Raw genomic sequence first — 19,398 nt, 5'->3', positions numbered from 1 at the left:
TGTCGTTCTCAGTGAAGTGTGTTGGAGGGGCTGTGCGCCCGGGGGTCTGCAGGTAGCCCCCCGAGCCTGGCCTCCGGTGATGGCTCCTCTCCCGCCAGGAGATCATCCTGAAGCGAGCGGCTGACATCGCCGAGGCGTTGTACAGCGTCCCTCGTAACCACAACCAGATCCCCACGCTGGGCAACACCCCCGCACACACGGGCATGATGGGTGTGAACTCCTTCAGCAGCCAGCTGGCCGTGAACGTGTCAGAGACGTCGCAAGCCAACGACCAAGGTAGGTGGCCTCGAGGGGCGGACCTCTTGTCGGACCCAGCACGGGGCGGTTGAGACTTGCCGCAGCTGGCCTGTCCCCCGTCCGGCAGGGTGTGGGAGTGCTCGGTCCTCTGTGGCTCTGCGCTAGGTGCCGTGCAGAGAACACTCAGAGGACCCAGAGCCCATGGAGTGGCCCTGTCAGCTTTCATCCAGGTCATGGCACTTGCTAGACATTTCCTGGAATCTGTTTGCAAGCGACTTGGCTTTCCTGAAAGTCCGGGGTGAGCCGTAGGGTAGCTGTGACGTAGTCAGTCGGTGGGGCCCTCCCTGGACGTGCTGCGTGGGTGGATTTGGTCTCTGAGTCTGGAACAAACACGTGTAAAGACATGTCCATTTTCCCACCCTGAGCCTTATCCCATGCCCTGGGCAGCCGGGGGGCCGTGCCCCAACTGTTGGAGTGGGTTCTCCGAGTTCATTTCAGGTGCCCTCTTAACACATCTGTGCGGGCAGGCAGCTCAGCTGGGCTGCTGCTGGGCTTCCGTTCATGTGCACTGCCCCCCCACTTACAAAACTAGCAGCTGGAAAATGACCCCCAAACAGCCTTTTGTGGGGTGTTACGGCCACAAACAAGCTCTTCTTGTCAGCCGTGGCATTTGAAGGTCGGCAGAGGCGGCAAGCTCACTCGTGGGGGACAGCCCAGGAGTCCAAGCGGTTGATAATTGCTTCTAAAGGGAAACAGCAAAGCAGCTGACGGTCCACGTGCTCCGGCACTGTCCGAGGCAGGAGACAGGCCGGGCCTGGCGATGACATGCGTAGGGGTTGGCGCGACACGGTTGTCCGAGATGCTAGGGGCGCAGGGGCTCGAGCAAAGCATGAGGTCAATTAAAAATGTGTACTATATGATATAGATTTGCGGGGAAACCCCCCCCAAGTGTCTCTCCCTGATAATAATGTTATTTTTGGCCGGGGTGGGGGGGATTTTAACAGTCGGCTACAGTCGCAATACAAGCAGCGTGTCCCCGCGAGGCTACGTCCCCAGCAGTACTCCCCAGCAGTCCAATTACAACACAGTGAGCACTAGCATGAATGGATATGGAAGTGGCGCCATGGCCAATCTAGGGGTCCCTGGCTCGCCTGGATTTCTTAATGGCTCCTCCGCTAACTCTCCCTACGGCAGTAAGTGTCTGTTTTTGTCACACGTCATCACACAGATTCATTTTCACTGCAAAGTCAAATGTGTGCGTTGCTTGGATGTTCTGTGATGTGAGCTACTGGACAAGGAAGGGTGGCTGTGGAGGCTGGGCATCCACATGGCGACAGTCAATTGACCTCCCGCGGGCCCCACGCCATCACATTGGAAACCCCCACCAAATCGGAATGAAACGGGGCCGCCCAATTGGAACCGAGTCCGACACACGCGTTTGCCTGTTGTCCAGAGAGGGGCCGCGCCAGAAACATGGCAGGCTTGTGCCGCGGCCCCGGCGGCCCGCGAGCTCTGTGTGTCGTGTTGCCCGCACGGCGCCGCGCGTCCTGACCGTGTTTGCTTTGTTGCAGTAGTGCCGTCCAGCCCCACCATGGCAGCCTCTTCGGTCACCCTCCCTTCAAACTGTAGCAGTGCGCACGGCATTTTCTCATTCTCACCTGCCAATGTCATCTCCGCAGTGAAACAAAAGAGCGCCTTCGCGCCCGTGGTCCGGCCCCAAGCTTCTCCTCCTCCCTCCTGCACCAGCGCCAACGGGAACGGACTCCAAGGTGAGCGGCAGCGCGAGGCCTGAGGCCGGGCCTGGGCGGGCTCCCGGAGCCCTGGCGGGACTGTCCCCAGTGGCCTCCCGAGGGCAGGCCGGGCCGCAGGGCCAGGGGTGGGGGCCGGAGCACCGGCCCTTCCTTCGGGCACATTCTTGGAGTCCTTGCATCGCCCCGGCCTTGCATGCTCCCAGGGGTCTGCTACCATGCGGCCCCACCCCAAGTTCAGAGATGACACATGCTTCAGCCTCCCAACAAAGTCTGCGTCCTTGGGGTGCAGCGCAGGGAGTGGAGCCGCATGGGCAAGAGCGGGGATGTGGCCATGGAGTGGGGTCTGCATTCAGTCCCTTTCTGCAAACAGGCCTTCACGGCCATGGCCCCCAGAGTGGCAGCCTCCTCCTCCCCAGGCAGCGGCATAGCCCCAGGACAGGGACGGAGGGTGCCACCTGCAGAGCCCATCTCAAAGCCGCCGCCCTTCCTGGCCTGGACTAACAGACCAGGGTCAGACGGGAGGTGGTTTTCCAAGTGTTCTCTCTCAAAGACTCAAGGAGGAGAAGGGCTGGCCCCAGGGCAGTGGGAGGCGCCGCCTGGACACAGCTGCCCACAGACGGGGCCACGCCGAGCAGCCCCCAGCTTGCACGTGGCTCTTTGGGATTTCCTGAGGCCCACAGGCACTGAGATTAAGTGGCCGTCATCTGGCCTCTTTCAGACACCTTTGGTATATGCTCCTCCCGGTGAAATTCAAATCCAGTAACTCCTTTAAACAAATGAATCCATTCCACCAGTATTTACTGAGCGCCTACTATGTGCCAGGCTCTCTGCTGGGTGCTGAGGACGTTACCGTGGAGAAGACAAACTGGCCCTTTTGTGAAGTCGGTGGCATATTTCACTTTGATGAACTAATGCTCAAAAAAGGAACTGGAAAGGTATCAGTGATTTGAAATAATTGTCTTCACAACATCTGTCAGTGTATGAGAGGGACGCCCAGGCCCCCAAGCGCTGCCGCCTGGCCCTCGAGCCAGCAGCGGCCACCAGACCAGAACTGCTTACGAGGCAGGTGCCACGGCCTGCCCACCGTCCACACGGTGCCACGTGAGCCGTGTGTACACACACGGGGCTTCCAACCCATAAAGTTGTAACGGTGAGTCGGAGATAAATTAATATTGTTGAAATTAATGAGCTGAGAAATTGAAGCTCACATCTCTACACGAACAAATGTATTAATATGTTATACATAAATTAATGAGAACCATCATTCTGACAAAAATTAAACAACACTAAAGTTAAAAGATTGTAAATGACATTCGTGCCAGGAGTCCACCGGAAGGCGTCCGCTGCACTGGGCATTTTAGCACCGAGTTTTCTCTCTCGTTCCGAGAGGAGGAAAAAGCTCCAGGAGGCCGAGCTGTGACTTGTCTCCCCAGGGCCCTTGGCCCCGGGAGGGCAGGGCAGGTGGCCGCGGAGTGGCTTTGATCTTGGAGGGCCCACGACTCACCATTACGACGTGGAGCCGTCCGCAGAGGGGAAGCGGAGGCGTGTCCAGGTCTCACCTAGGGAGAGAGAGCAGGTTGGTTCATGTCTGTCAACACGGGGAGTTTGGGCCTCCGTCTGCTGTACACGAGCCACTGAGGTGCCCGGGAAGCGGTGTTCCCGCACAGCAAGGCCAGAAGCCCCTCCCTCGCCACAGGGGCCTCGAGGAGGGCCGAAGGGGCTGTCCCCCACATGCACCCTCCCCCCTGAACTAGGTCCCCCCACCCCACACCTTAACCAAGCCCAAGGCTGGTTAGTGGAGTGTTATGCAGACCCAAGGACACCGAGAAGGAAGCACCAGAGAAGGCCCCGCCCCGCCCCGCCCGCCCGGCCCCTGTAACCGGCTCCTCTCTCTCTTGCAGCTATGTCTGGGCTGGTAGTCCCGCCGATGTGAGGGACCTTTGTTTACCTTCCGCAGCACCCGGCATCCAAGGACGGACTTCAGGGGACACGTTTAGTATATTGAGACATGCTGGTGGAGACAGTATCTTCAAATACGTCAGCAGCAGTCGAAATGCTACAAAAGACTTTGTTTAAAGATTTTATTTAAACTATTAAGAACCGACATGCAAACAGCCTACTTCTTCATGAACAATTCCATTTTATTGACTGAACTTTTCTCATATTTTCACATTTCTCAGTTCGGAAGAACAAGGAGAACAAAGCGACGCCTATTTTGTATAGAGTTTCTGACTCCGTCTTGGCTATGTCTAGTACTTGCTATGTGTTGGGAGAAACTTTGTGAATGCACCATTTTGATGATCATGAAACACTGATGAAAAATGCCTCCAAACATTTTTCTGTACTCATCCTTAGATTCACAATGGTTGTGTATCTCTATAATGTGAAATATTTTTTTGTGGTGAACAAAGGGGGCCAAGGAGGTATGAGCCATCAACCTGGAAGAGAGGATGACTATATGATTAGAATTGGGGGTGGCAGGGAGGGGGGGAGGGCTTACCATTGCTTACCTTCATCTTAATGAAATGAAACTTTGTAACTTATTGTAGTTAGAAATTGTAACTTTGATATTGAATTCTCTTGCCTTCAACACGCACACTGACAGAGAAAAATGCTACTGTCTGTTGGTTAAAATATTCTCCCACTTGCTAGAGCTTCCTGTTAAGCAAGCGTGATCTGCGACATTTCCCCACTTTTGCTAGTACTGTGTACGATTGCATTCTTAGGCTACTGTGAGGTCCATGTTTCTTGTACCAGAAATTGTCCTTTTGACTTCTAGATCCTTCTTCCCTAATGTGTTTTGTATGTGGTTATAAAATTGTAGACTTTTGTGATTTTGCCAAAGTTGTAGCTAAATATTTATACACTTGTCTTGAATTTTTTTCAGATCCACTTAACTATTTAGAAAAAACAAAAACAAAAACAAAACCCAAGTTTTATTCCTTATGTGTCTTGTAAGGAATAAAATGGTCTCATTCAACACTTTTCCATGAACACTTACAGTTGCTGAGGGACTTTATTTTGTAACATATCAATTATAAATATTGTATTTATCTTTGAGATTTTGTACATTGCTTTTCCCGCCATCTTTTTTTTTTCCTTTTCCTTGTCCGCGTTGGTTCTGGGTCACGGCCTGGTGTTGGGACGCTGGGGAGAGCATTCGGCCGAGACTCTCTCGCATCCGCTTCGTTCAAGTGAATCCGTGTCCTTGCGTTTCATTTGTACTTAAAAAAACCTGCTATCGTTTAGACTTTCCATCCTTTCTTCTTCTTCTTCTTTTTTTTTTTTTATTTTGAGGAAAAGTCAAATTCATTGTTTATTTTTATATTATTTTTAAGTTATCTGAACAAATACTTTTGGGAAAAAAAAAAAAAAAAGTCTGTTGTATAGTCGAAAGAGAACCGTGCCACCAGCTGTGACATTTCCTAGGAGACCCCGTGCATGTGGGCGGCCATGAAGAGGCGACACCGTTTCGGGCTGTGTCCTTTTTATTTTATTTTTATTTTTATTTTTATTTTTTTGGTAGAATGTAAAAAAGTCATTTTAGCTGCCACCCATGACTTTTGCCACATAGCTGAACTGTGTTTACTGGAAAAATTCAGAGGCCTAAAGTTTAAAATAAAATTTACTTCTGATGTTTTAATTAAAATGTCTGCCACATGAACTTCTCTGATGCCTTAAAAGTGGACTTCTTTAAAGACCCTTTGTGCTATTTGATCAAGGCTCACACCACAGTTGTTAATCAGATTTCACGTGGAGATGTACGGTGTAGCACACACAAACTAAAGCACAAACCTGGCCACTCCCGGGTCGCTCCTTCCTGTGTCCGATTCTGCTGCGTTCTGCCTTGCCCGTGCTCGCCTTGGGTTCCCAGAGGTTTCAGGGGGTCACAACGGCCCTGGCTTTTCATTTTCCTTTTGAACGATACTTTTGTGTGTGGTCAGACCCAACAGCACCGTCTGTACTTTTTAAACTGGAACGACCTTCACCTCCTGTGCCTGTTAGTGCCAAACCCGCAGTGAGCCCAGAGGGGCCGCTTTTTCTTCCCTCGGCGTTCAACGCTCCATAGACACAGCACAGCACACGATTTGCAAACTGCAGCAGAAATCGAATTTAAAACAAAAAGGAGGGACTTTTTAAAAACTTTGACAAAACAATGCACAACTTAGAATAAGTGTTCATCGAAGGGACTAACTAGACAGAATGTCCCCAGCGGTCAGCAGGTCCCACTCTGGACCTGTGACGGCTGCCAAGGCTTAGCTACGTGGAGAAGCCTAAGAAGTAACTCACGCGGGAACTAACCTGCCTCCGTTTTCTTTTGTCTCAGTCAGGGTTTGATCTGAGCGAGCTCGCGCGCACCCGTGCAGAGCGTCTGCGAGGGTCTTCGGACCTGCACTCGGTTGTTTTCCGTCAGTTAGCTGAGGCCCCCATCGCTTTACTGTCTCAAGATCGAGCGCTTCACTAAATGGTAGATTTTACTGTTAAAGACCCTACAATAAGATTGTTTTATCTGTACATTTTTTCAGATATTTAACTGTATAAAAATGTTCATTTTACACAATATTTAATTAAAGTATTTCTTGTCTGTGAATTTCACTTTGGGTAATTTTATGTTTTGACTGCAACGACCGGCTGAACACACACTCCCCAGAGTTCACTGGGGATTTCGTCGGCGTAGCGTGGGCTCCAGAGCTGTGTCTTGGCTGAGATACCGAGGCCTCATGAAAGAACCTTCTACAAAGTGATCGGACCTGCAGAGAGAGATTCCTGTAGTTACTAAATGGCTCTGGCCCCAGAGGGGCCCCCTACCTCTGTTGCACTGACGCGTGTACGTCTGCACGTGACCGTCAGACACGGGGCCCAGCAGCACTGTGGGACGTAATCGCTAGGCTCCCTGGGCTTGGGAACCCCCTCTCCAGCCTCCCTGCTTCTGAGCCTCAGGGTGTGGTAGGCAGGCAGGGAGCCAATGTTCCTTCGGTCCCTGTCACATGCTGCACCTGGGCAGCAGCAGCTTTAGGGGAGCGCAGGGGCAGGGCTCTGGGTGGGCGGGCAGCAGGGCACCAGATACAGGTGCCAGCTGAGGCCTGACATGAGGGCCCCGTGCCACCACCGCCTCCACGCCATGACCGACCCCGTGCACCGCACCGGCCACTGTGGGCTGCGCTTGGGTGCAGCCAAAGGCCCAGACTGCAGTGAGCACTGCCACCAGCCCCCAGGTCCTCGTGTTCACGCTGATTTCAGCTCCTGCGAGTCCTCGTTCCGTTCCATTCTGTGCTGCTCTTCCCCTCCGCGGCGAAAGGCAGGGTTTGCATGTTTTGGCTTGCAGTTCTAACACATCCACGGACGTGTGATCCAAATTAGCGCTCACAAATGTCTGCTTAATTACTTGTTCTGCTGAGCAAAACAGGAAACAATGACTCAAAACAGAGAGAAACTTGTGACTACCTCCTTCTCCCGTCAGTGACAATCAGGTTCCTTTGACTGCATTCTTGTTCCAGCCTTAAAGAGACAGTGAAGAAAGGGGCTCCCGGGGTGCCAAGCTGCAGCCTGCCCACTCCCCTCCTCCAGGCTCTGGCCCAAGGTGCTGGGGGATGGGCCGGGGGACACAAGTCACCTGCTTCCCTACTCTTCCAGGCCAGGGGCACCAGCTTGGGATGGGGGCCAGAGCCCTGCGACCTGGGAGACAGAAATGATCGTATGTTTGTGTTTCGAATCAAAAGCAAGAAGTGCCCGCTCTCAGAAGGTGTGCCAATTATGGGCCGGCCGCCTTTTAAGGTCTTTCAAGCTTTTAAAGATTATTCAAAGCACTCAAAATGGGCTTCAATCTAATGCCTCATTTCATTGCATTAAACAGCCTAGTTAATAAAGAATCAATATATTCAAAGGGCAAGGTTATCTTTTGTCTATAAGGGGTGGTGTCATTCTGAACCTTTTATAGTTCAAATGCTGAAAAAGACCTCATGAAATCCATACTCATCAAGTGGGTCAACGAGAGCAAAGACGAGGCCCTGCAAGGCGAGAGGCTGCCTCTTTGAAACAACTCCAGCCTTATCGCCCGCCCGGCGCGCCCAACAAGTCCTCAGCAAATGTCAATTTCTCATCAAGACAAGGGGCCGCGATGATCAGTTTTTGCAGAGAATACATACAATTAAGAGGAGGCAGCAGGGTGGCGTGGGCAGCCATCGGGACCTGCCGTCCCCGGGAGCCGCCCCCTCCCCGCAGATAATAAGAGTTGTTGATAACTGAAGTGTCAATACGCCCAAGAGCGGTTTGTGAATGTGAGTCCTTGTGCTTGCAGCTCCCGCCGATCCCGGGCCTGATAAGGGCGCAGCTGCCCGTGGACACCAGGGCGGCCCTCACAATTAACGCCATGAATAAATCACACAAAGGAGTCCGGCTGCTTTAGACTCGGTGAGACAATCCCCTGTTTTACCCTTCAAGGATTCCTTTTATGTCGGAATAAGGTTGCTTTTAATGAAATTTAAACTCATCAGAGGAAATCAAAAACCTCCAATCAGATTACAAATTGATTTTTTGGTCATTTGTCATTTCCCAGTGTGGAGCCGCAGGTTGCTCAGAGAGCAGTGTGCCCGCAGCCCCGTCCCAGCCTGGGGACAGACAGGAGCAGCTCCCGAGCCCCCTGCATGCTCAGATACCGTTCTGCCTCTACCCCCCTCCCGGTTGGTTCCAGAAAAGTGAACTCATGACTGGAAGTGGGTGCCATTCAGCTCTGAATCCAGCCTCGGCCCAACCTGGGGACCCACCATCCTTGGCAGAACTGACGTCCAGGGCCGCAGCCAGGGTCCACTGAGAGCCGGCGGAGACTCAGTCCCTGGGGCTGTGTAAGTTTTGGTTTGTGCCCACATCCTGAATGTGCTGTATGCCACACCCACACGGAGCCACACGGAGCCACACGGAGCCCCAGGCCGTACACACGGCTTATGACCTGGGAGGCAAGGAAACAAGGCCAAGTCCCGCTCGGCCGGTCGGTCTCAGCCCAACGCTCGGCCTTCTCAGAGCCTGTCCTGCAGGGCGATCGGGGGCTCCCCAGGCCCCGCCTCCCAGGGGTGCTCCCCATGTACCTGCAGGGACTGGAGCTTCTCGGGGACAGGAACAGCCAGGCTTTCCTGCATCGGGGGCACCCGGTCGAGGCTGAAGGATCCCACTGAGCATCTGGGCTGGGTCCAGAGGCACGTTTTGCCCTTCCTGGAAAGACGGGGCAGGGACAGAAGCAGGAGGGCGTGAACACCGTTTCTCACCCCAGGTTGCGCGAGACCAGCTTTTCCAGAACGATCTCTGAAGTGAGGCGAATCTCCCACATGCAGCAAACAAGCGTCGTGCCTCGCCCGGCCCTGCCGTACCCCCGGGGGGATGAGGGATGCAGTCCGTCGTCTCGTGGGCTCATCCCAGGACTCAGCTGAAGCCAGGTCCCCTCACAGGTGGCAACACTGCTGTTCGGAGAGGGGAGACAACCAGCCAAGGTTTGAGGGCCGGTAGACCAGGACCAGGGGCCACGTGGAGTCTCCGGTCTGCAAACCCTGTGTCCTCTGCACTGATGTAGGGTTCAGACACCGTCAGGAATTCAAGACAGATGGGCCATCTGGATGGAGCAAGAACCACACCTCCCTGGGCAGGTCCCCACCAGGCTCAGGAAGACACAGGCCACCCCCAGGGCTCAAGAGGCCTGACTCAGCCAGGCCACCTGGTCAGGTGGTAGGATGGAAACTAGCTTGCCCAGCGATGTCAGCTGGGGCCCAAGGGCCTCTCTTCAAGACATAATCAATGTCACGGGTCCACGACCCCACAGCTGAGCCTCGCTGCCCCAGGGCCTCCATCCACCACACACCAGGCGACCTCGAAGGAACGCGCCCCCGACTCCCCATGCTCTCCCACTAGCATCCGGTGCTCACGCGTGGTCCACCCCGAATGCCCATGGACATTAGTTGCCCCTCAGGTCACACGACTTGTGTGGTGCAGGCAGGGCCACAGGCCGAGGGAGGAGCCCTGGCATGGGGCAGGCACAGCCAGGGTGCAGGCTGGGGCTGCTGAGGCTGGGCAACCCCCATCCAGGGCTCAGGGAAAACTTCTGTTACTGCCCAAAAGGTGACCGTGGGGACAGGATACAGACAAAGAAAAGGACAGCGATGATGATTTGAGTCAGAGCAGGCCACAACCAAGTCAGAGAGAGGGAGGATCAGAAGGGAACATGGTGGTCCTACCTGCTGCTCAGTCAGACCACTCCTGCCACTGTACGGATGGGGGCCATGGCCGGCTCACTCACCTGACGGGTGGGTGTGGTCACCAGGTAAGACCACACCCAAAACTCCTGTCTGCACCTACAAGGGACCAAACTCCGCACCGCCTACCCTGCTGTGGGGCCACTGGAACCCGGGCTGGTGTGGGGCTGGAGCCCCCGAGAGAGAGAACCCATAGCAATTGCAGCAAAGGGTTTACATTCCCAATATACAATGAGCTCTTGCAAATCAATAAGACCAGACGGATGTTGCGAAGAAAAACGGGCAAACCCGCAGTCACCATCCAAGGGACCATTCACGTGATCAATAAGCTCCAGAAACTCTATTTGAGCTCACTTAAAATGCATGTCAGATTAAAATAATGAGATGAAATCTTTTTTTCACTTATTACATTAGAAAAGATTTTTCTTAAAGGCACACATCAGTCCTGTTGATGGGGGAAAGGGCTTTCTCACCGCCGCCGACAGAAGTTGTGGGTGGTACAAACTCTTCCAGAAGTCAGTTTGACGCTGTATCAAGAGACTTGACAGTGTTCATATCCTCTGACCCACTAATTCCCCTCTAGGAATCAATCTTCAGGAAATAACAGAGATCAGACAACACTGAGTGCAAGGTTGTTCGCTGCTGTATATTTATTTAAAACACTGAAAAGAACCCAAATGTCTAAAAACAGGAATAATTAATTGAATCATGCTATAGCCATACAACAGACTATTATTTATCCTATTACGCTAGTAAGATCATGTTTTGAAGCATATTTAACAAAACGGTAAATACTAACGATGTAAAATTAAGTGTAGCAAGCATATATTACTGCAAAAATAACATAATTCTAATTGGTATTCTGCATAGAGAGAAGGCAAGAAATACACACACACTTGGAAAATATGGGGGTGTGTGTGCAGGAGGCAGCTGATTGGTGCTTCTTTTTCATCGACGTTTCCATCTCTTTCCCTCTCCCTTCCTCTCTCTGAAAATCAATAAAAACGTTTTAAAAAAAATAAAACACCTATGTTTCAAAAGACATTATCAGGAAAGTAAAAAGACAACCCACAGAATGGGAGAAACTATTTGAAAAGCACATATTTGACAAAGGATTTGTAACTAGATTATATAAAGAACACTTACAGATAATAAAATGACAAGTGACTCAATTTAAAAATGGGCAAATGATCTAAATATACATTTCTTCAAAAAAGATACACAAATGGCCAATAAGCATGTGGAAAGATGCTCAACATCATTAATCATCAGGGGAATACAAATCAAAACCACAATGAGGTACGTCACACCCCCTAGGTCGGCTCTAATAAAAAAGTCAGACCACAACACGTGCTGACGTAGATGTGGAGAAATCAGAACCCCGCACACTGCTGGAATGTAAAATGGTGCTGCCACTTTAAACAGTCCAGCGGTTTCTCACATAGTTAATTTAAACACACAGCTACCATGTGACCCAGTCATTCCTTTCCTTGGTATCTACTTAAGAGAAATGAAGACATCTGTTCACACAAAAACGTGCACAAGAATGTTTACAGCAGCATTATCCATAACAGCCAAAATGTGGAATCAACCCAAATATCCATTACGAATGGGCTTTTAAAATTTGGTACATCCACACACTGGAATATTATTCAGCCATAAAAAAGGAATGAAGTTCTTATACATGCTCCAACATGGATGAACGTTAAAAACATGCTACGTGAAGGAAGACCATCAACCCCCCCACACACACACATATTATGTTTCCATTTCTATGAAATGTCCAGACAGGCAAATCTATATATACAGAAACTAGATTAGGGTTGCTTAGGGCTGGGGACATGGACACGTGTGTAGGGGCGCCAGCGAAAGAAACATGGGGGGAGTGTGATGAAAATGTTCTGAAATTGACTGTGGTAATGATTGCACCTATCTGTGACTATACTAAAAACCATTGAATTGTACATTTTCAATGGGTGAATTGTATGTTATGTGAATTATTTCTCAATAAAGCTGTTATAAAAAAGTCCTGTGGTTTTATCAAAGCATAAAAGAAATCAACATTGCTTTTCATGGAGAATTACTCTTCAGGTTTTTGGTTTTCAGGGAAAACCGTATTCCCTGGAGCAAGCAGCTAGGACTCACGTCCCCGGTCTGCACAGGGGACCCTTGGAGCTCCTGCAGCCTGAGTCCCAGCAGGGCAAAGGTGTTTCCGGCCATTGTTCCCTGAGGGGCTCTTGGTGTCCGCTCCCTGAAGAAGGAAAGGTGGTCGGGCAGACCCCTCCTCGTATCTCCAAGGCCTGGTCAGAATCCAACCCCCTCTGAAGCGCAGAGACCTGGAGAAAGGCAAGCCTCAGTCTTCTTATCTCTAAGCTGGGCACAACGTCCCCGGCGGCAGAGGCTGCTGCCAAGTACAAGCAAGAGGCCACACAAAGCGTCGAGCACTGTCTCTCTGAGGCCAGCAGGCGGCTTTTGGCCACCTTTTTACCCAGGTCTGACCTGTGCTGGGGTCCTGGAAAAGAGACAGAGAAACAAAGACATTGAAGCGTTTGTATGGGTTTCAGAGGAATTTTGATGCCAAAGGCAGTTTTTATGGACAGCGAAGTGTCTCCTTGCAAAGATGTTTCCAATGGGGACGTTCCAGAACAGCATGTGAAGCGAGGTGCCGGTCCCCAGGAGGGGCACTGGAGGGACTCGGGGGCAGGGAACAAAGGTGAAAATATACCTGGAAAGACAAAAGTGTTCTCCGACAATGGAAAGCTGCTGACGGGGTTTTTCCTTTAGAAAAAGCCAAGATAAAAGCACCAACTCGGACCTTCAGGGAGAGAGGGAATGGGAGGGAGGCCTGGTTAACAAGGGACCTTGCAAAAAAAAAAAAAAAAAGCCCTGGCCAGTTTGGCTCAGCGGTTAGAGCGTCGGCCTGTGGTCCGGAGAGACCCTGGTTCGGTTCCCGCTGAAGGCATGTACCTCGGTTGCAGTTTGTCCCCGGCCCTGGTTGGTCGTGCGGGTGGCAGCCACTCGATGTGTCCCTTTCACGTCGATGTTTCTCTCTCTCTCTCTCCCTCCCACTCTATCTGTACAAAAAATAGAAAAATGTCCTCGGGTGAGGATAAAAAAAAAACAAGGGACCTTGCAGAGGAGCCTTGGGTTCGGGAGGTGCTCAGAGACACGAGGTGGGGGGTGCTTGGTTTGAAGACCAGGACAGTGGTAGCTGGTGGCTCGCCCCTGAGCAGAACCCGTGGCCCCGACAAGCTCACGCACCGAGACTTGCTGGGTGGGGACTGGAGCCAGGCTGTGGCCGGAGAGACTTTGAAAAAGAAATGCAAACCAATCACTGGCATTAGCTGATGCTACCGGCCACAGCCTTTGCCAGAAGACCTCTCCCTGGGCTGCTTCAGAGACCAGAGATGTCTCGTTGGGGGGGGGGGAGCACCCATGTGCTCAATCAAGGCTGATGGGTTCTGAATTCTACCAGCAGTCTGACCGTTTGTGGGCGGAGCCGAGCCTCAGAAACAGCCGCGGGGTCTGGCAAGCAGCTGGAGTTGGCGGCTGGGGTCTGCCCCGTGACTCTCAAGCCCACTGTGGAACAAGCCCACGATGGCCCAGCACCCCGGAGCCTCACACATGGTTGCAGATGGAATGAGGGTTCCTGGGAGGTGAGCCAGAGTCCTGGCAAGAGCCTGGGCCACCCTGGGTGCCCCAAGGCGGGGTGTCAGTATCACCACTCAACACCCCCCAGGCGCTGCTTTGGTGCTGTCCTGTAAATGACCATCTTCACCAGCCCGGAACTCCACGGGCCAGTGACCTGCTTTGAACGTGTGTCCACGTCACGCAGACACCTGTGCACGCAGCCTGTCCCACTCACTGCGGAACACAGCGCGAGCACGCCCGCAGGGGTGACCGTCTCATCTGCAAGCCCCTCGCCCGGGTCGCGGTCACGCGCCCTGACTCAGGGACACAGGGACATTTCCGGAGGAAGACTGCTGGCATCACAGGAAATCAGCTCTCCCGCCTTCCACGTGGCGGACGGGCAACCAGTCGGCTGGTCAGTTCTAGATAACAAAGCAGCAGAGGACTCGCCAATATTTGCGTCTCATGAGACGGTCCCTAAGCGGCCACACTAAGAAGTACGTCATGGTTGGGCCTCCCTTCGGCGCTTGGTCACGGAAGTGGTGTCCCTGGGACACCTGCATCGTCTGCCTGCGGGTGGCGGCTCCCTCCCAGTGCCATGGCCTGCGTCTGGAGGATGAGGGGCATGTTCACCTCGGGACGGACGCGAAGATCGCGGTCTTCCTTCCCCTAGGACCCGGGCCTTCGCCATCCCAGCGCCTGGGGCGCGGACAGGCGGCACACAGCACCGCGGAGCTCGCTCTAGGAAAACGTTCTCTTTCTGAAGAACATCATTTCCCTGGCACGTGGGACGGACGCTGCTCCTTGCTAAGGGTCTCTAGGGGGCAAGCATTTGTGGGGGGCCCGTCATCACCCAGTGCTTGGCGGCCATGGCCGGGTAGGCCCTGCGTGAGGCCACCGTGGGGGAGTGGAGTCGGCGGGAGGAGGGGACAAGGCAGACCCTGCGGCACCCTGGGCTGGCTCTGACCAGAAAGCTGGGGAGAAGAGAGGGCCCCTGACCGCAGCTCTTTCCCCGGAACTTTTCTAATCAGAATAGATTTCGCTGTCAGGAAGGCTGGAGACCGTCAGGAGTGAGCTATGGCGAACGCGATTTCCTGGACACGCAGGCCGGGAGCCCGCTGCGCTCCGACTTTTTTTTTTTTTTTTTTGGTCTAACAAGAATCAATATTTAAGATTATGCAATGTCCATACCAGCCCGAAGTAGCTGCCAAGCCAAGGACAAGGGTTGCATAATTTACAATGCAAGGGATCCATTCTTTTTGAGAGGGGGAAGGGAAAAATCAAGATTTAAGCTTTTTATCCTGGGCTGAACTTTTCTCCTCCATTCTTAATGGTACCCGACGTAAATAAGCCATCCATTTTGTTTTGTGTGAATGGTCGGTACTTTGCACAGACTCTGAAAAAAATGACAGGCCAGCGTTAGGTCCTGGCCGCAGGTCTGGGCTGCGACCGCTGTCAACATGACTCATCGGCATGTTGGCCACGCACAACACTGTCGCGGGGCCCGTCAGAACCCGCCCGCACGGTCTTTTCCCCTACGATGAGCAGAGAAAGCCTTTTTATTGTCAGCTACTAATGGTTCTTGTGTCCCATGATTTTAATGTGAAGATTAAATATTTATAAAGGCCTCGTCAATAGCATCCCATAAGCGGGCCCCGCGAAGCCGCAGACGGGGCCGTGCTCACTCACAAGGAGTCAGAGGTCGCAGGTCAAGCGAGCAGGCTGTCACAGGGCCTGGGCACTTATTTATGGGGCAGGGCTGGCTCCTTTGTCTCCAGTTACTGGAACCACAGGCCTCCGCCACCCTAGATGTGGCCCGCCAGGTGGCCCACCAGGGGACCTACTTGGACACTGTCCATCTCTGAAGGAAGAGGGAGGCACCACCCTCCGCCACCTGGAGGAAAGACAAGAAAAGATGGGTTTGCGCAAAGAACAGCCAGGCAGGGAGGACGCTCTCCATGAGTCCCCAGGGGCAGGGGGGGCACACCTGGGTCCTGAGAAGGGGGATGGGCGCCCTGGGCACTGACAGGGGCCACATGCAGCCACAGCTCAGGAGCCCACTTTAGGTTCACACCTGGCTACTCCTCACCTCTGGGCTCTGCCAGATCGGCCTGGGTGACCGGACGCGCCACCTCTGCCCAGAGGACAGGCAGCTTGGGCTTCACTTTGACCACCAGCCATGATGCAGACGCTGGTGTTCAGGGTGGGATGTGACCATGACCTCCAGGCTGGCTGAGCAGACGTCAGGAGAGGCCCCACAGCATGGACTGTGGGCTGGGGCGTGGGCAGAGAAGGTGTCGGGGGCAGGGCCTAGAGGGGTGCACCTGCTCTGCCCAGTGGAGAGGTGGCATGCCCCAGCCACAGTCAGCAGCCCACGGACGCACAGGATGCAAGGGGCTAGAGCAGGGGCCTTCGGGCTGGGTGGGCATGGTTAGTTGAGAAAGGACACACAGCCTGGCACATGACACCGGCAGCATCTGGTTAGAGCCACGGGTGGGTTCTAGATGTTTCCTGTTGTTAATCCTCACCCAAGGATATTTGTCCATTGATTTTTTAGATAGAGTGACGAGAGGGAGGAACATTGATGTGAGAAAGACACACTGCTTGGCTGCCTCCTGCATGATCCTGACCAGGGCTGGGGATCAAACCTGCAACCTAGCTACATGCTCTTCACCGGGAATTGAACCCACAACCGTCCGGTCTACGGGCCAATGCTCTAACTGCTGAGCCAGACCTGCCGAGACCACTGGTGGGTTTCAAACAGGGCACGTGCCCGTGCCGAGGTGTGGCATGGACACCAGAGGGGGCTTGAGCGGCTGGGGCAGCAGGGCGGGGGGCGGGGGGCAGCCTGGACCAGGGCAGCCTCAGAGCCCACTGAGGATGCCACTGTGGGTGGAAAAATGGGCAGTGGGGGACGTGGGGGAGCAGCCACCCCAGGGGAGACAGAGCAGAATTCCACACCAGCCGCTCTGCACACATCAGCTTGGGGGTCCCTGCACGTGGGCCTCCTGGAAGGTGCGTGTGCCCCCACCCATGGTAGTGAGTGTTCTTACTCCAGGAGCAGAAGGTCCAGTGAGGGTGCTCAGGGCATGGGTGCGGGAGGTGGGGGAGCGGGAAGCACCCAGGGCAATTCAGGGTGAGCCCAGGACATGGGGATGTGGCTTCCCACCCAGAGGAGCAGCAGTGAGGGCTGTTAACAGCCTAAAGGGGGCGGTAGAGACTGGCGTGCTGTGACAGAACCGAGTGACAGCGACGGGGTGTCGGTGACACCGGTAGAGGGCCTGAGTGTGTGCTGGACCCGGGGAGAACTCACACCCTCGGCCGCTGTGAGCTCTGGGGGACAAGGGCAGTGCCTGTGGCGTGAGGCACAGCCTAAGGCCCTGCAACATCAGGACGGTGCTGGGAAATCACCAAACCCACCGTCTGCCAGTGGTTCGAGGAAGGAAACTGAGGCACCAACAGCCTGGCTCCCCCCATCCAGAACTTTCCTCTGCACTGGGCAGAGGGAAAGAAAGGCCACCACCTGTCCCAACAGTGCTGCCCACTTGGGGGGGGGGGGCTCAGATTTTGGCCTGTATGAGGGCCACTTGTGGCCACGGGCCCAGCAGCAGAGAGGCCACACCTGTCTGCCACCACGTGGGGTTATGGAGTTTCTGTGAGACGAACAATGTCCACACAGGAGCTGCATAAACTGTCCAGTGCTGCCCACGTGGGAAGACGGTTCTTGTTTCCACACCTCAGTGATGCATGGACGCTTATCCGAGCTCCCGGGGTCACGGTGACCACAGTCCTCCCTCGCACGGCCGGGAACACCCACACAGAGTGAGAGTGGCATCAGCAGCTCGAGGGGAAATGGGTCTGACGTCCCCGTGAGCGTGACGCTGCCCCTGCCCCACCAGAGAGCACACGCTGGAGGGCAGGCCGTGTTTGCGTCTCTTGTCTGGACACGCCATCCAGGGAAGGACACGAATGTGAACCCTGACCGTGCAAGTCCACATCTCCAAGACAGGAGGCGAGGGACCTGGAACGCTGCTCCTAATGGGGATACGTCGATAAGGGGACATTGATCATCGCTGGGACAGGCCTGCCGGGCCTCCGCAGGGAGACACACCGCGAGCCGCCGGGAGGACCTGAGGGCCCCGAGGGCGGCCGTGCTCCTGACCGCTGCAATGATGACAAACACGCATTGATTTCTTCAGCGCCTCTCCGGGGCCCAGAGCGCTCCCTGCACTTATTGGAAAGTGCCTGGAACCAAATTGCAGACAGACCGACGAGGAGAGTGAGTCTGTTACGGGCATCCCAGGGCTTTGCCGCAAATGGGGAGAGACAACAGGTATTGGGCCGCCCCAGTTCCAGATACTTAAGGAGACACTTTGGCCCACTCGGCTCGGTAGCCCATGTCGCCTGGCCCGGGAGGCCAGAATGGCGAGGTCAGTGCCTACGCGCTGCCCGCGAAGCGCTGGGCTGCCGGGGAAGGACCTCGGGCCCCGCTGCAGCCACTACCCGAGCGCTGGGCCCCACCGGGGTGCACACGCCTCCTGGGACCTGCTTGCCCCCTGCAGCTGGTGCCTGCCCAGCCCCCTGGGCACAGCTGTGCTGCACACAGCCCCAGCCAGGGACAGTCACCGGGCTGCCTGGGGCTTGTTGGAGGAGTCTCTCTTGATGACGCCCAGGCCCCCAGAACACAAAGCCATTTCCTAAAAACTTTCTACTTGGAAATAATTTCAAACTTACAGGGAAGTTGGCAGAACAGAAACCCTACCGAGAACCCCCGCTAACGCTGCCAGCATCACGGATGGCTACCAGCATCACGGATGGCTATCAGCATCACCCCAGACTCTCTGCCGGCCTCCGTGGGTTCCTGAGCCACTCGGGGGAATGCACACAGCACGGCCTTTCACCCCCCCACACTCAGTGTGAACCCCTCAAGGAGACCTCAGCATGGCCGTCATCCTCAGTGTGACAGTCTACCACCTGTATTCCTATTGTGTCGCCGGACCCAGTAATGTCCTTCGTAACGTCTCCCCTGTTGACACGGGCTCCCGTCCAGGCCGTCAGCTGCCGTGTTTCTTTAGTCTCTTTTCGTCTGGAGCATTTTCTTAGCCTTTGTTTTTTCTGACACTGACATTTCAGAAGGACATTCCAGGATCTCACTGCAGGCTTCATCCTGGGCTGCTGGGCGGGAAGAACTCGCTCGTGTCTCCCACAGACACGGGGAGACCCAGCCTCGGCCCTCCAGCCGTGTGGGTAACCATGGCCCGTGCCCTCTAGTGCTGCAGGGGTCAGACCCCTGGCTGCCCATCTGGCTGACCCCAAAGTGGGTGCGGGGAGGGCAGAGGTGCTCAGCTCTCTGGAGGGGCTCTTTCGGGCCACCAGACCCTTGGCTCACAGACCCACGATGTAGGCAGTGCTCCCTAGAGGTGTACACGTGTCTGTGAGGCCCACGGACCAGAGTCGTGGGGTCCTCGGAGGACCAACTCCCAGCTGGGCTGCACCCCAGGATCGCTGATGAGCTGGGAAGCCGAGGAGCCCATTTTACATTT

General features: G+C 54.3%; 1 protein-coding gene across 9 annotated transcripts in view; it reads left to right on the top strand.

Annotated features, from left to right (window-relative positions):
- Nucleotides 1–6,600, top strand: part of EBF3 (EBF transcription factor 3) — a 116,511-nt gene extending 109,911 nt beyond the window's left edge. For 2 of the 9 annotated variants that reach the window (XM_036265438.1, XM_036265436.1), the window contains exons 13-17: nt 99–276; nt 1,242–1,430; nt 1,917–2,006; nt 2,811–2,923; nt 3,890–6,600. In XM_036265438.1, the coding sequence (XP_036121331.1) occupies nt 99–276; nt 1,242–1,430; nt 1,917–2,006; nt 2,811–2,923; nt 3,890–3,907 (588 nt within the window). In that variant the 3' untranslated portion in view covers nt 3,908–6,600. Of the gene's footprint in view, nt 1–98; nt 277–1,241; nt 1,431–1,808; nt 2,007–2,810; nt 2,924–3,889 lie in introns of all 9 variants that reach the window. The other 7 variants (XM_036265440.1, XM_036265439.1, XM_036265434.1 and 4 more) reach the window with 6 other exon arrangements.
- The last annotated feature ends 12,798 nt before the right edge of the window (nt 6,601–19,398 follow it).

Source organism: Molossus molossus, unplaced genomic scaffold, assembly GCF_014108415.1.
Source record: "Molossus molossus isolate mMolMol1 unplaced genomic scaffold, mMolMol1.p scaffold_m16_p_17, whole genome shotgun sequence".
Lineage (NCBI taxonomy): Eukaryota > Metazoa > Chordata > Mammalia > Chiroptera > Molossidae > Molossus > Molossus molossus.
The sequence above is the reverse complement of the archived record's forward strand: the minus strand, read 5'-3'. Positions and strand labels throughout refer to the sequence as shown.